Below are 10,806 nucleotides of genomic sequence, written 5' to 3' on the forward strand. Positions count from 1 at the left end.
ACTACTACAGATATATCAAAAACAATGACTTCATGAAATTCATAGACAAAGAGAACGAACTAAAACATATCCTCCTGAGTGAGTTAACCCAATGACAGAAATACACACATGGTATGCACTCATTGATAAGTGGATATTAGCCCAAATGCTCAAATTCTCCAAGATTCACAGACCAAATGAAAGTCAGGAAGGATGACCAAAATGCTGATTCTTCACTCCTTCCTTTAAAGGAGAAGAAGAATCCCTATTGAAGGGATAGGGAGGCAAAGTTTACAACAGAGCCTGGAGGAATGGCCATTCAGAGTCTACCCCACATGTGGCCTATACATATACAGCCTTCAAACTAGATAAGGTGGATGAAGCTAAGAAATGCAGGCTGACAGGAACTGGATATAGATGTCTCCTGAGAGGCACAGCCAGATCATGTCAAATACAGTGGCAAATGCTAGCAGCAAACCATTGAACTGAGAACTGGACCTCAGTTGGAGGAATTACAGAAAGATTGAAAGAGCTGAAGGGACTTGCAACCCCATAAGGACAACCATGCCTGCCAAGCAGAGATCCCAGAGACTAAACCACTACCCAATCACTATACAGGGACTGTGCCATGGCCAAATCTGCATGTGTATCAGAGGATGGTCTTCTTGGGCACAAATGGAATGAACAGCCCTTGGTCCTGCCTAGGCTGGGAATGTGGATGGCTGGTGAAGGGAATACTTTTATAGCAGAGGTGGAGGGCGATGGTATTCAGACTTATTTCTGGAAAACAAGGAAGGAATAACATTTGAATTCGAAATGAAAAATATCCAACTAAAAATCAACAACAACAAAATGGTATTTTGAGCTTCGAATCAAAAAAGTCAAAATCAGGAAACACAGAATTGTATTCCTCTGGTTTTCTTCAAATATGCTCAGGGCCCAGGTAGGTTCTGGGTCCAGGCTGGACCAAGCGGGTTCCTGCCACTGACTGCTCCTCTATTCCTGTTTCCAGAGGCATCATGCAGATTAATATTGGGCCAGAGATGTGGGCAGAGCTGGTCAGAAGTGGCTTTCTTTTCTGTGGTCTCAGGATTATCTGCATTCCTGGGTGTTCAGCATTTTCTGCCCCGGGATTTGGGTGCAGGATTCCCGATGGCTTTAAACTCCCTTATACCATGTTTATATGTCCTGGGAGGTGTTACAGAAAAATTAATGTTTATCCTATTAATTTGGTCAAAACTGTCATCGACAGAGTATAATTTAGAGGTAACTATATATTTGACAGCAAGCATACACAGTGGGTAATGTATGCATGATGAAGTTGAAATTCAGAGTTGGAAACACAGTGCACAGTGACTGTATAAATGCCTGTGAATCTCAGTCTGACTGGGAAGTGATTTGATGCCCAGTCCCCATGAGAATGCAGAGATCCATCCCTCCCTGATAGCTGTGGGACTTCAGATGTTGACACTAATGATCAATAAAGAAGGTTCTTAAGAGTGAAGAGTTTGAGATTACTCCTTTATTGACCAGAATACATCCAATTTACTTGATAGTAACCAGATGCAGGTAGTCAATATATACAGTCTATATCCTTATCAAAATAGAAAAGCAAATGAACAAAACAACAACAACACATAAATAATAAATCTTCAAATGAATAGAAGGAAAACCAAATAACCAAAACAATTAAAAATTAACCAAACTTTAAATAGAATAATTGCGCTAAGCATTGTTTTGCTGCTCCTTTTGCAGAATAGACTTATAGCCTGTGGCTTGCCTTGGAGACATAGTAGACAAGAAGTTAGTGATGGTAACAATCTTGTCAAGAGGAGTGGAAGTAGGTCTGTTTTGTTGGAGTGGGGGTATTAAGGAAAAAGCCTACCAATACTGAGTATAAATGATATTACAGACTTTGTCACAAAGTCTTTCCAATGTTGTGAACTGATCTCCATGAAACTCTTCTGGATGACCCATCAGGACAAGTACAAATTTACACGTGCACAGTCTTTCTGGATGACCAGCAGCTCTTGACTGATGTGCATCAGCACTTCTCTGAGTCCCTCAAAAAGTGCACACTTGTTGGAGAGGCTGAGGTGAAAGTACGGCCTATTCAATCCAAAGAAGTTAAACTAAAGGAGGAAAATGCAGTCCACAATTGCTATGGACACTACAGATGAGACACAATAGTGGTGTATTTGCTGTGCACACTTAGTTCTCCTCCTGTAGCTCTTCTCTCCAAGGGAGATCTTGTCCTGGTCTGTGTCATGTTCGAGTTTCTGCTGGAGAATTTCAGACCTAGCAGAGCAAGGGAATAAAGATTTAGTGAGTGGCTGTCAATTCAGCTCTCCCTCTTACATCAGCTCTATTCAGTTGGACAATCCAGCATGACCTGTCAGCTGAGGTCAGTCCCTGCATCCCCAAGTGTCCTAGAGTACCTGCGCTTGGATTTATATCTCAGCTTTTCAAACTGCTAGAATTTGAACTGTGGACTATGCACTGTGCTGGGATTAAGAGAAAAATGAGCATTTTTTCCCACTGGTCCAGGTATATGACATTGAATAATAACATTGTAGCTATGTCTGAATCTGAGTTCAAGAGAGGTATGAGCAACCTAGAATACCATGTGGATTCCTTCTGGAGAACATGCCCAGAATTGAGGTGAAAGTTCTGATTATGTTAGCACTGAAGGAACCCGTCTAGTTTCCATTTGTAACCACTGTATCTGCAAATACACAGGAAGCCATCTCACATCAAATCCATGGGAATTGCATAGATCCTGTAATCACTGAGAATGTGCTCCATGCAAATCTTCGCAGCGTACACACAGACATTAAAGGTGATTGTGATGTAGAAACAGAACAGCACCCCTGTAAGTCTATGGCTAGTGTAAGGCAATTTGTGAGAGGACAGAAGAGAAAATGTCCTCAGATCTTTCCGGAGAGATCACAGGAAGAAAGGAGTAGAACATAGCAAGAAATCCAGAGGATCATATATATTGTTTCATGGGCAAAATTCACATGAACTGTACCAGAACAATACTCTGAGTAGCTCTTTAACTGCCTGAGGCTGAAATCCAGGTGGGGTGGTCATCCACCCAAAAAGGGTATTTATATAGGGAAGGATATTCAAATGGCCTCTTCCAGCCTATGTTCCTACCTGAACATTAATGCGTAATGTAAAGATTCCCCAGGATTCGCTGGAGATATAAAAACAAATGTTGTGTGGAATATGTACATAGTGGCCAGACCTATAGACAGCTCAGTCAGTGATGTGCTGTCCTCCCATAAACCGTCATAGACTCAGGGTTCTTTCCCCATTAACAATCTGGCTTAGCAAGTCCCAAAGGCTGTGTATGGATGTCTTGTTGCTCAGCAAAGGATCATATATTGGTGGTGGACTAGACTCTTGTTCTTGTTCACTCTTTCAGACTTTCCCCAAAGTGTGCAACTTCTTCTAATCGGAGCTGTCTTTACCATAGCCTGAGTGACTTCATGCCCAAAGCTAGAATCATAGGAAATCTCCATAACCAGGATCCAAATCAACAAATTTTCTCCCCGTAATGTGATTGTTCCACAGATAATTTGAATAAGTAAGTAAAAGCTTGCATGGATTATCTCACACTGAATCAGAATCTATGGAAGGGCTCCATCGTATGGTACACTTTTACTCCTTGGCTGATGGACGTCTGGATAGATTCTCCTTCAAGGTTACTCTGGGACCACTACAACACTGATGCTCCCTAGTTGCAATGGCAATACCTACTCCTTGTTGTGGAATCACTGGGTTAACTAAAACTTCTGTTCCACTTTCTGAACATGGCTTCTCATAGGGCTACCTGTTCTTACACTGTCAGACCCATTTGAAGCTCATCATTTCTCTTAACCCATTGAGGCTGAAATTAACTGAGAGAAAATGATGTTGATCGACAGCACTTGCAGAATGCTACACAGATAACATAGAGGAGCGCTTTGGATTACCTGTGCACCTAAAGGGGTTCCTGAAACTGCCCTGTTCTTGCACCACAGCATAGCTATGGGACTTTTTCTGGATGACGATACAATTCCAAGCAACTCAAATTCTCAATGAATAAAATCCAAGCCAAACTCCCAGGGGAAGTTGTAGTGTGCCAAGGTAGCTTGAAAGAAATGGTAGCAGGCAATGTGGAAAGCAACCTTGGAGAAGACACAGTGAGTGACATAACCTTCCAGTGGGCTTTCACAATTCACAAAGAACAGAGAAGCAACATAAACTCATGGATTTTATAGAGAAGCCTTGCCCTTACCTCCCAGTACTCCATTCCTTTGATGTGCTCCAAAGGATTTCAATGCAGATCAGTAGTTTTGCCCCTAATCACTTGAAAATCTAACTTTACAGGTGTTTTTGTGTCCTCTTTTTGGGGGTTGCATTTCTAAAGGATTGTATTGTCCTGCTTCTACACCATAACAAAAAGGGACCTGCAAGCTCTAGGCCTGTACCATTTGTTACCCCTGTGAAATATGACTCACTTGAACATATTTCCACTCCTCCCCCAGACTTCACAAGATAATTCTGTTCTGAAATTTTTGGAAATAGAATAAATTAGTAATTTAAGTGTCCTTTTGCTGTACAGAGCTAGATGGAGATGCCAAATGACTGGGCAGCTCTATTTCATGTTTCATGGATGTAAAGTGAACGCTTAGAGTACTTTTCTCATGAAACTTGGAAATAGAGGGAAACACACGTTCACTACTGCAAACACACACACACACACACACACACACACACACACACCACACACACACAAACACACACACAAACACAGACAAACAGATACACACTCGCATGCACAAATGAAAACTTTGCTCTTATGCAGCACATTTCCTGTTGAGTGAGGAATTAGAGGGAACAATGCTGTGTACAAGTCTCTTAGACTCAAGCAAGATGTGCTGCCCTGGCCTGTACTCATTTCCACTTCAGGAAACCTTTCTATGCAGATACTTGCTGGTCCGACAAGTAAGTTACATGTTCTGCACAGATAGCCTAAACAACACAACATCAAATCCCCAAGAGAGATTTCTAGGAAAAGACTCCATCGAACTCTATGCTGACTCATCATAGGCCCCTCACTAAAACTACCCTGTGTCCTTCATAGAAGACTTTGGAAGCATCAGAGAAGACAGTAACTCACGGTCAGTTACCAGGAACATTTCATCACATTAGAGTTCCTGTGATATTAAAACAACCTCAGTGTCAGTCAGAAAAAGGCTTAATAAGTAACATACAGCGAATTTTCTGAAATGCAGCACTGTGTATAATATTGAGAGGGAATCTATCCTGAAAGAATGCAGTGCCCATGATATAGTCAGCAAAGCAATGTCAGCAGAGGGTTGCACACTAGGATTCCATGCAAGATCATGGTGAAGCCAATAAGACAATCCAGAATATTTCCCGGGGGATAACTCTGTTCAGGTAAAGTGAAGAGATCTAATCCTTATTTTTAAAATAGCTGAATGGTTTAAGAATGTGTTGAGACAAATAAGAGAGGGGCTCCACTTGGAACTGGACGAATGATGCAAAGACTGCTGGCCAGCACAAAACAGGAAGCTTCATGTTTGTTGAGAGACCTAGGCTTAAAGGACTAAGTTAGATAATGACTGGACAAAACTGCATGTCATGTACTGGCCTCCCCGCATGCTCCCTAAGATGCAGGTCCGCACAGCAATGCACCTTTCTTGGTGAGAATTGGGGGTACATACGGATAACTTTGTTCTTGAACTCTCAAGTCTCTCATGCCAACCCTCAGCCTTTGAGAAACCTTTTCCACATCCTTGCTCTTCTAACCAGCTTCAGGTTGTAAGGCCCAGTTATGAACTCTCCAGGAGCACTCAAATAGGACAGGACTGACATACTGATACACAGGCTCTGTAGTTACCCAAGATCTATGAAGCATGAAGTCACCATCTTCATATACAGGGACATGAGGGGAGGAAGAACAAAAGCCACCACAAATGACAATGAGAACCATTTCTTTGGCATTTCCACCAGGCTCTCCTCCTTGAAAACTACTTACTTCCTGAGTCTCACACGATCCCTGAAAAGAAAATGAGCTCCAGGCTTTTGCTTCATCCCTCAAAGCCCTGCTCTAGTCTAAAGAGGGGCTCCCACATAGCACCCTCCATACATAATGGCATGTAGTGCTGTGCTGTGTGATCAACCTATCTCCCTTAATGAAGTGCAGATTCTCGAAGAGCAGGAGCATTTGCTTTCCAAATATGCAGTTTCTTGAAAAGGGGCTATCTCCACAGAAAGCCTTGTAAACCATCACATGAATGAACACTTGGATGAGACCTAGGACAGGACATGGATCAGTCAATAGACAGTTACATTGGTTTGTCTATGGTTATGGTAAGACCTGAGGACAACCTGACCCTGTGGCCTAACCCTACCTGCTGTTGCTTGGCTCTGGGGTCACAGATGTTCATTCCGGCCTCTTCACAGAACCTCTTTGTCTCCACAGAAGATGTTGGCAGTTCAGTCTGCTCCACCAGCAGTTCTCTCTTCTCATTCAGCAAAATCTGTATATTGTTCTTCAATTGAGCTTGATCACGCAGGAGCTGGAATTGCCTGATGCTGAGCCACAAACAAACAATGGTAAATCCCAGCCAGCTTCTATTTGCCTGTCACTCCTGCAAGTCCAATCATCCCTTCAAGGGTCCTCATCCTCAGAAATCCCCAGAATAGAGCCACACTATACAAGTTAGCACCAATTAGAGGAGGTCAAATCCAGAGGACACATTCCACATGAATCAAAGTAGTTCTGAAAATCCTGACACTAAGACTGTTTATATAAATCAAGGAAGAAGAGATGGTCCATAAGGGAGCTCGTATGTCCATGGTATGGTGAAACCATCTTCACGTTGTGGGGAAAGCCCCTCTGAGGGGGAGTTGAAGACCCAATAGCTATAGAATCTTTCCATGTGTTTCTCATGGATCACAGATCTTTAAATCTCCTGTCAAAGTCCTAGAGATTCAGAGTTGATTGATATTCCCATCATGGTGCAAACCTTCTCTATCTAGAAGAACTTTAACGGGGAAAATAACAATTGGAGGGTCTTCTACACCCTTCACATGTACGACAACTGAGTCCAAGAGCTACAAATCTAAGACCCTTGCCAGGAGGCAGCCTTCTTGTTAAGAGTCAGACACTACAGAACCAGAACCCTGACTTTGGTTCAAAGTGATACAGGACGGAAGCATTCCCTGCCTAGTGCTGGGTTCTAATCTCTGTCCGCGACTCACCGGTAGGAACTGTTCACTTGTATGAGCTCCTTGTACCTCTCCATGGCATCACTTATTGAGTTGGTCATCATTTGCATAGCCATCATTCTCATCTCATGTTCGGACTGAAGGACTGGCAATTCGACATGCAGCCTGGGTTAGGTCATGGTCAAAGGAACAAATAATGTTTTGAACTCACGATTTCAGAATTAGGTGAAATGTAAATAAAAGTATATAATAAAAAATTTCAAATTCAAGGAATGGTGGAAGGGAAGAAAATGGCCAAGTCAAAAAACAGACCAAAACCCAACAGTGAGACTCAATCCACAGAAAATATTTCTATGTAAATAAGCAAACATTTGTTTTGAAATAAGGACTCCTTGGAATCCTGAGAGATATGGTTCTGCAAAGACTCACTATATAGGAGGGGGCAGAGCCTGAGAGCTGCCTGTTTGGGAATAACAACGGTCAAGACCACAGTGACCATTTCTAGGTCACAATAAACAATCCCTGGATAGTTAAAAAAATAAAAAAAACTAAAGATCAAAGCAGGTGAAACAAATTAGGTAAAATCAGACTGTTCTCTCGATTACTTAAACTCAGTATGTACCACATACTTGCTCCTTCAAAGTATTTGTACTGGTTAAGTTTATTATCCCGGGCACAGGACAACAGAGCCACGGGACCAATTGGAGGGACCTGACCTTCAAGAGCAGGCCAGGTGTGCATGATGGAATTGACTAGTTCAGGAAGAAGATTCCTCCAGTCTGTGCCACAGCTTTGGGCCCAAGAGAAAGCTGTGATGACATTTCTCTTGTTTTGAAAGCAGGTATACTCAATCCTTGGTTTCTATCGTTACATGAATTCCCAGAGGGCATAACTAAGTTTCACAGGGAAGAGGATTTATAGCACCTCCTCCCCTTGGGAGAGTCCTGGGTGCCACCAAGGTATACAGAAGGAGCAAAGTGCTGTGTTGATCAGTGTGGGCCTCCACGTACTCATCACTATCATGACCTGCAAAGTGTTGATCAAACAAATCCTCAGACCCCATCAAAGGTCCCAGACCTCCTGATCCTGAGTAAAACACCACATGTACTTCCACATACATACATAGCAACCCATATCCAAACACATTTAGAATGCCAACTACATCCATGGAGGTGCCATAGAATCAGTGTATAATGAACAAATTCAGAGGAAAGAGTGATGACGTGCAGGCATTTCATTCACACACACAGTTGCAGCAAGTGTGACCAGGTCCTTCTTGCTGTTGACAGAACCAATGCTAATCCAAGAGGCTCAGGGTCAAGTACAAAAGTGGTTGACCCTAAACACACAGCACCTAGCTTATCTCACAAGCAAATGCCTGCCAAATCTCCTTAAAATCCAGGATGAGAGGTGAAACTTTCTCGTGCTATGAGTAAATCTTGAGGTAGCAGAGAGAGAGCGCAAGACAGTGAACAGGTTACTGGGCATAATGACTACCTGTGGTCCCACTCATCATAGATATAAAGATCCAGGATTTGATAAAGTTCATCCCTCTCGAATTGACACTTCTGGATTTCAAATTTGAGTTCCTCCAGTTCCTTTAGACACTCCTCTTGCTGACTGATGACATTTTGGGATGATGCCTTCCTACCAAAACCTGTAGACAGATAAACCCAAGTGAATTTGCATATTTGATGGCCCATGGGCAGAATAGATCATTCTGAATCCGAAAAGGAGGTTGAGGAAGGGGAAATGGTAGAGACTGGGTGAATCCCTGAAAGAGCAGAAAAGCTTTCTTAAAGGTTGATTCTTAAGCTATGTCCCTCTTCCCAACCTCTAATGCCATACACGTGCCACACTCACTATTACACAACCCCTGGCACTGAAAGTCATAATATGACTGAGACATAAACATCTGGGACATTGTTATCTCATATCAGATGTGGTGCAGATAATCCTGGAGTTCATAATGACTTCATAATGCTTACCACCATCAAGCTCTAACCAAGTGTGGTCCAGCCCAAAGTGTCTGAGAACTCAATTCATGACTAGGTGTGCATCCTTCCTTGTTCTCGCCATCAGACACTTATGTAACCTACCGTAATCTAGAGGATGAAGTGCTTCAACTCCCAACCATGTATCGTCACATTGTTAATCTCACAGTGCCTCCTCCTGCCATTCGTTGACACTCACATTTAAAAAGCTTCAAGAAAAGACACTGAAGTCTTACAACTTTATGGCTCTCTCTCAAATTAAAGATCAGGAACTCCTGACTCTTGGTTTGCCTTTGAAAAATCCCAAGGCTCCTGCTTGTAAGGCCTAGTCTTAGAAGGCACATCTCAAACCTACCTCCTTGAGGATGCTCCCCAACTCTGCCCACGATTCACCAAGCCTTTCCCAGAATGATTTCCTCCTTCCTGTGTCACTAGAGACGGGGTCAGCTTCTCTCTGACCTGGTGCGGTCTCTCCTTGATCAACACTTTCCTTCCGAAATAGCCTGAGCAGCTGGCGAAACATGCCTGCTGGTGAACCCAAAGGGAACTGAAGGAATATCCCAAAGGCAGTTGGTGTCACCACAACACTGGTGACATCACAGAAGATTCTAGGGATCTCTTAGATACAATAGAGTGTCCAGTGAACGGCTTACTGGTGATGTCACTGGAAAATTCTATGGCCTACCTACTAACCAGCTCTCCCCACACTGATGAATTTCTGTGGGGACCCTTTCCTCCAGTCTCCCATTTGTCACTGGGAATACCATTTGGCAACCTCTATTTCAAAGCTAGATATGTCTCTCTGCTTCATTAGAAGGCCACAATGCTTTTGCTGGGGAGGGTTGCTTACAACCCTGAATTGGAGAACAGATTTTTCTTAGCACCCAAATCTCTAGGGACCAAGAAGGAGGGAGATTTTTCTTAAAAGTAAATCAACTACTTGAGACAATGCATGTGACACACATTTCCATTCCTAAGCTTTTCCCTTTTTCTGGAGGCCAATATATTTCTTCTATACCTCTGAGTGTATAAAACCTGGAAATATTTGCTTACTGTGCAGTCCTTGACAGCTGACATTGTTTCCATTTACATATCCATGTATTTCACAAAATCAATGGTCTATAATCCTATTTTTTTGCAATAAAAACTCCTTTTCCTTAGGAACATAGGGATCAACTACAGGGCATATATAAAATAATAAATTTCTGTCTGTTTTATATAATATGTAGGACATCCTCCCTTTCTCAAATATAACAAGACAATTAAATTGGACATCAGTGAGCAAATGTCAACCAGGACCTTGTGTTACTACATTGTAACCACATAGCCATCACTTCTCCAATATCATTCTTCGTGAATAGGCAAGTCTAGGCATGAGAATATTGAGGGCTGCACCATGATCTTTTACTTCTAGCAAACATAAGAATCAGGAGGACGGGAAGGGAGTGGAATGGCCTGAGTTCAGGTTGAACCTCAATTTTAATGGGTCCATACGTTCAGGAGGGAGTCTATTTGGCATTGTGATATATGGATTCTGTCTTCTTATCATAGGTGTTATAATAATTCAACATGAATGTGTGCTATA

General features: G+C 42.5%; 1 protein-coding gene across 2 annotated transcripts; it reads right to left on the reverse strand.

Annotated features, from left to right (window-relative positions):
* Nucleotides 1–1,484: 1,484 nt before the first annotated feature.
* On the reverse strand, nucleotides 1,485–9,770 carry LOC148003529 (disks large homolog 5-like). Of its 2 annotated transcripts, XM_087568119.1 has the most exons (5): nucleotides 9,577–9,770; nucleotides 8,725–8,884; nucleotides 7,261–7,392; nucleotides 6,408–6,591; nucleotides 1,490–2,277 (listed from the first exon to the last, which is right to left on the reverse strand). In XM_087568119.1, exons 3-5 carry the CDS (start codon nucleotides 7,350–7,352, stop codon nucleotides 2,272–2,274), a joined length of 282 nt encoding a protein of 93 aa, XP_087424245.1. In that variant the 5' UTR covers nucleotides 7,353–7,392; nucleotides 8,725–8,884; nucleotides 9,577–9,770; the 3' UTR covers nucleotides 1,490–2,271. The 2 variants fall into 2 exon arrangements, with proteins under 2 accessions (XP_087424244.1, XP_087424245.1); XM_087568118.1 differs by lacking the exon at nucleotides 9,577–9,770 and having other exon boundaries at nucleotides 1,485–2,277; nucleotides 8,725–9,058.
* Nucleotides 9,771–10,806: the final 1,036 nt, after the last annotated feature.

The sequence above is a fragment of the Rattus norvegicus genome, chromosome 9 (assembly GCF_021556685.1).
Source record: "Rattus norvegicus strain SHRSP/BbbUtx chromosome 9, alternate assembly SHRSP_T2T, whole genome shotgun sequence".
Classification (NCBI taxonomy): Eukaryota; Metazoa; Chordata; class Mammalia; order Rodentia; family Muridae; genus Rattus; species Rattus norvegicus.

Excerpts from the sequence above, each read along its gene's own strand:
- LOC148003529 (XM_087568118.1), bottom strand. The coding sequence starts at position 8,930 with ATGGGCCATCAAATATGCAAATTCACTTGGGTTTATCTGTCTACAGGT. Across the intron at positions 7,393-8,724 it reads TATGATGAGTGGGACCACAG|GCTGCATGTCGAATTGCCAG; the intron begins GTAGTCATTATG and ends GACCTAACCCAG. Across the intron at positions 6,592-7,260 it reads CAAGTGAACAGTTCCTACCG|CATCAGGCAATTCCAGCTCC; the intron begins GTGAGTCGCGGA and ends TTTGTGGCTCAG.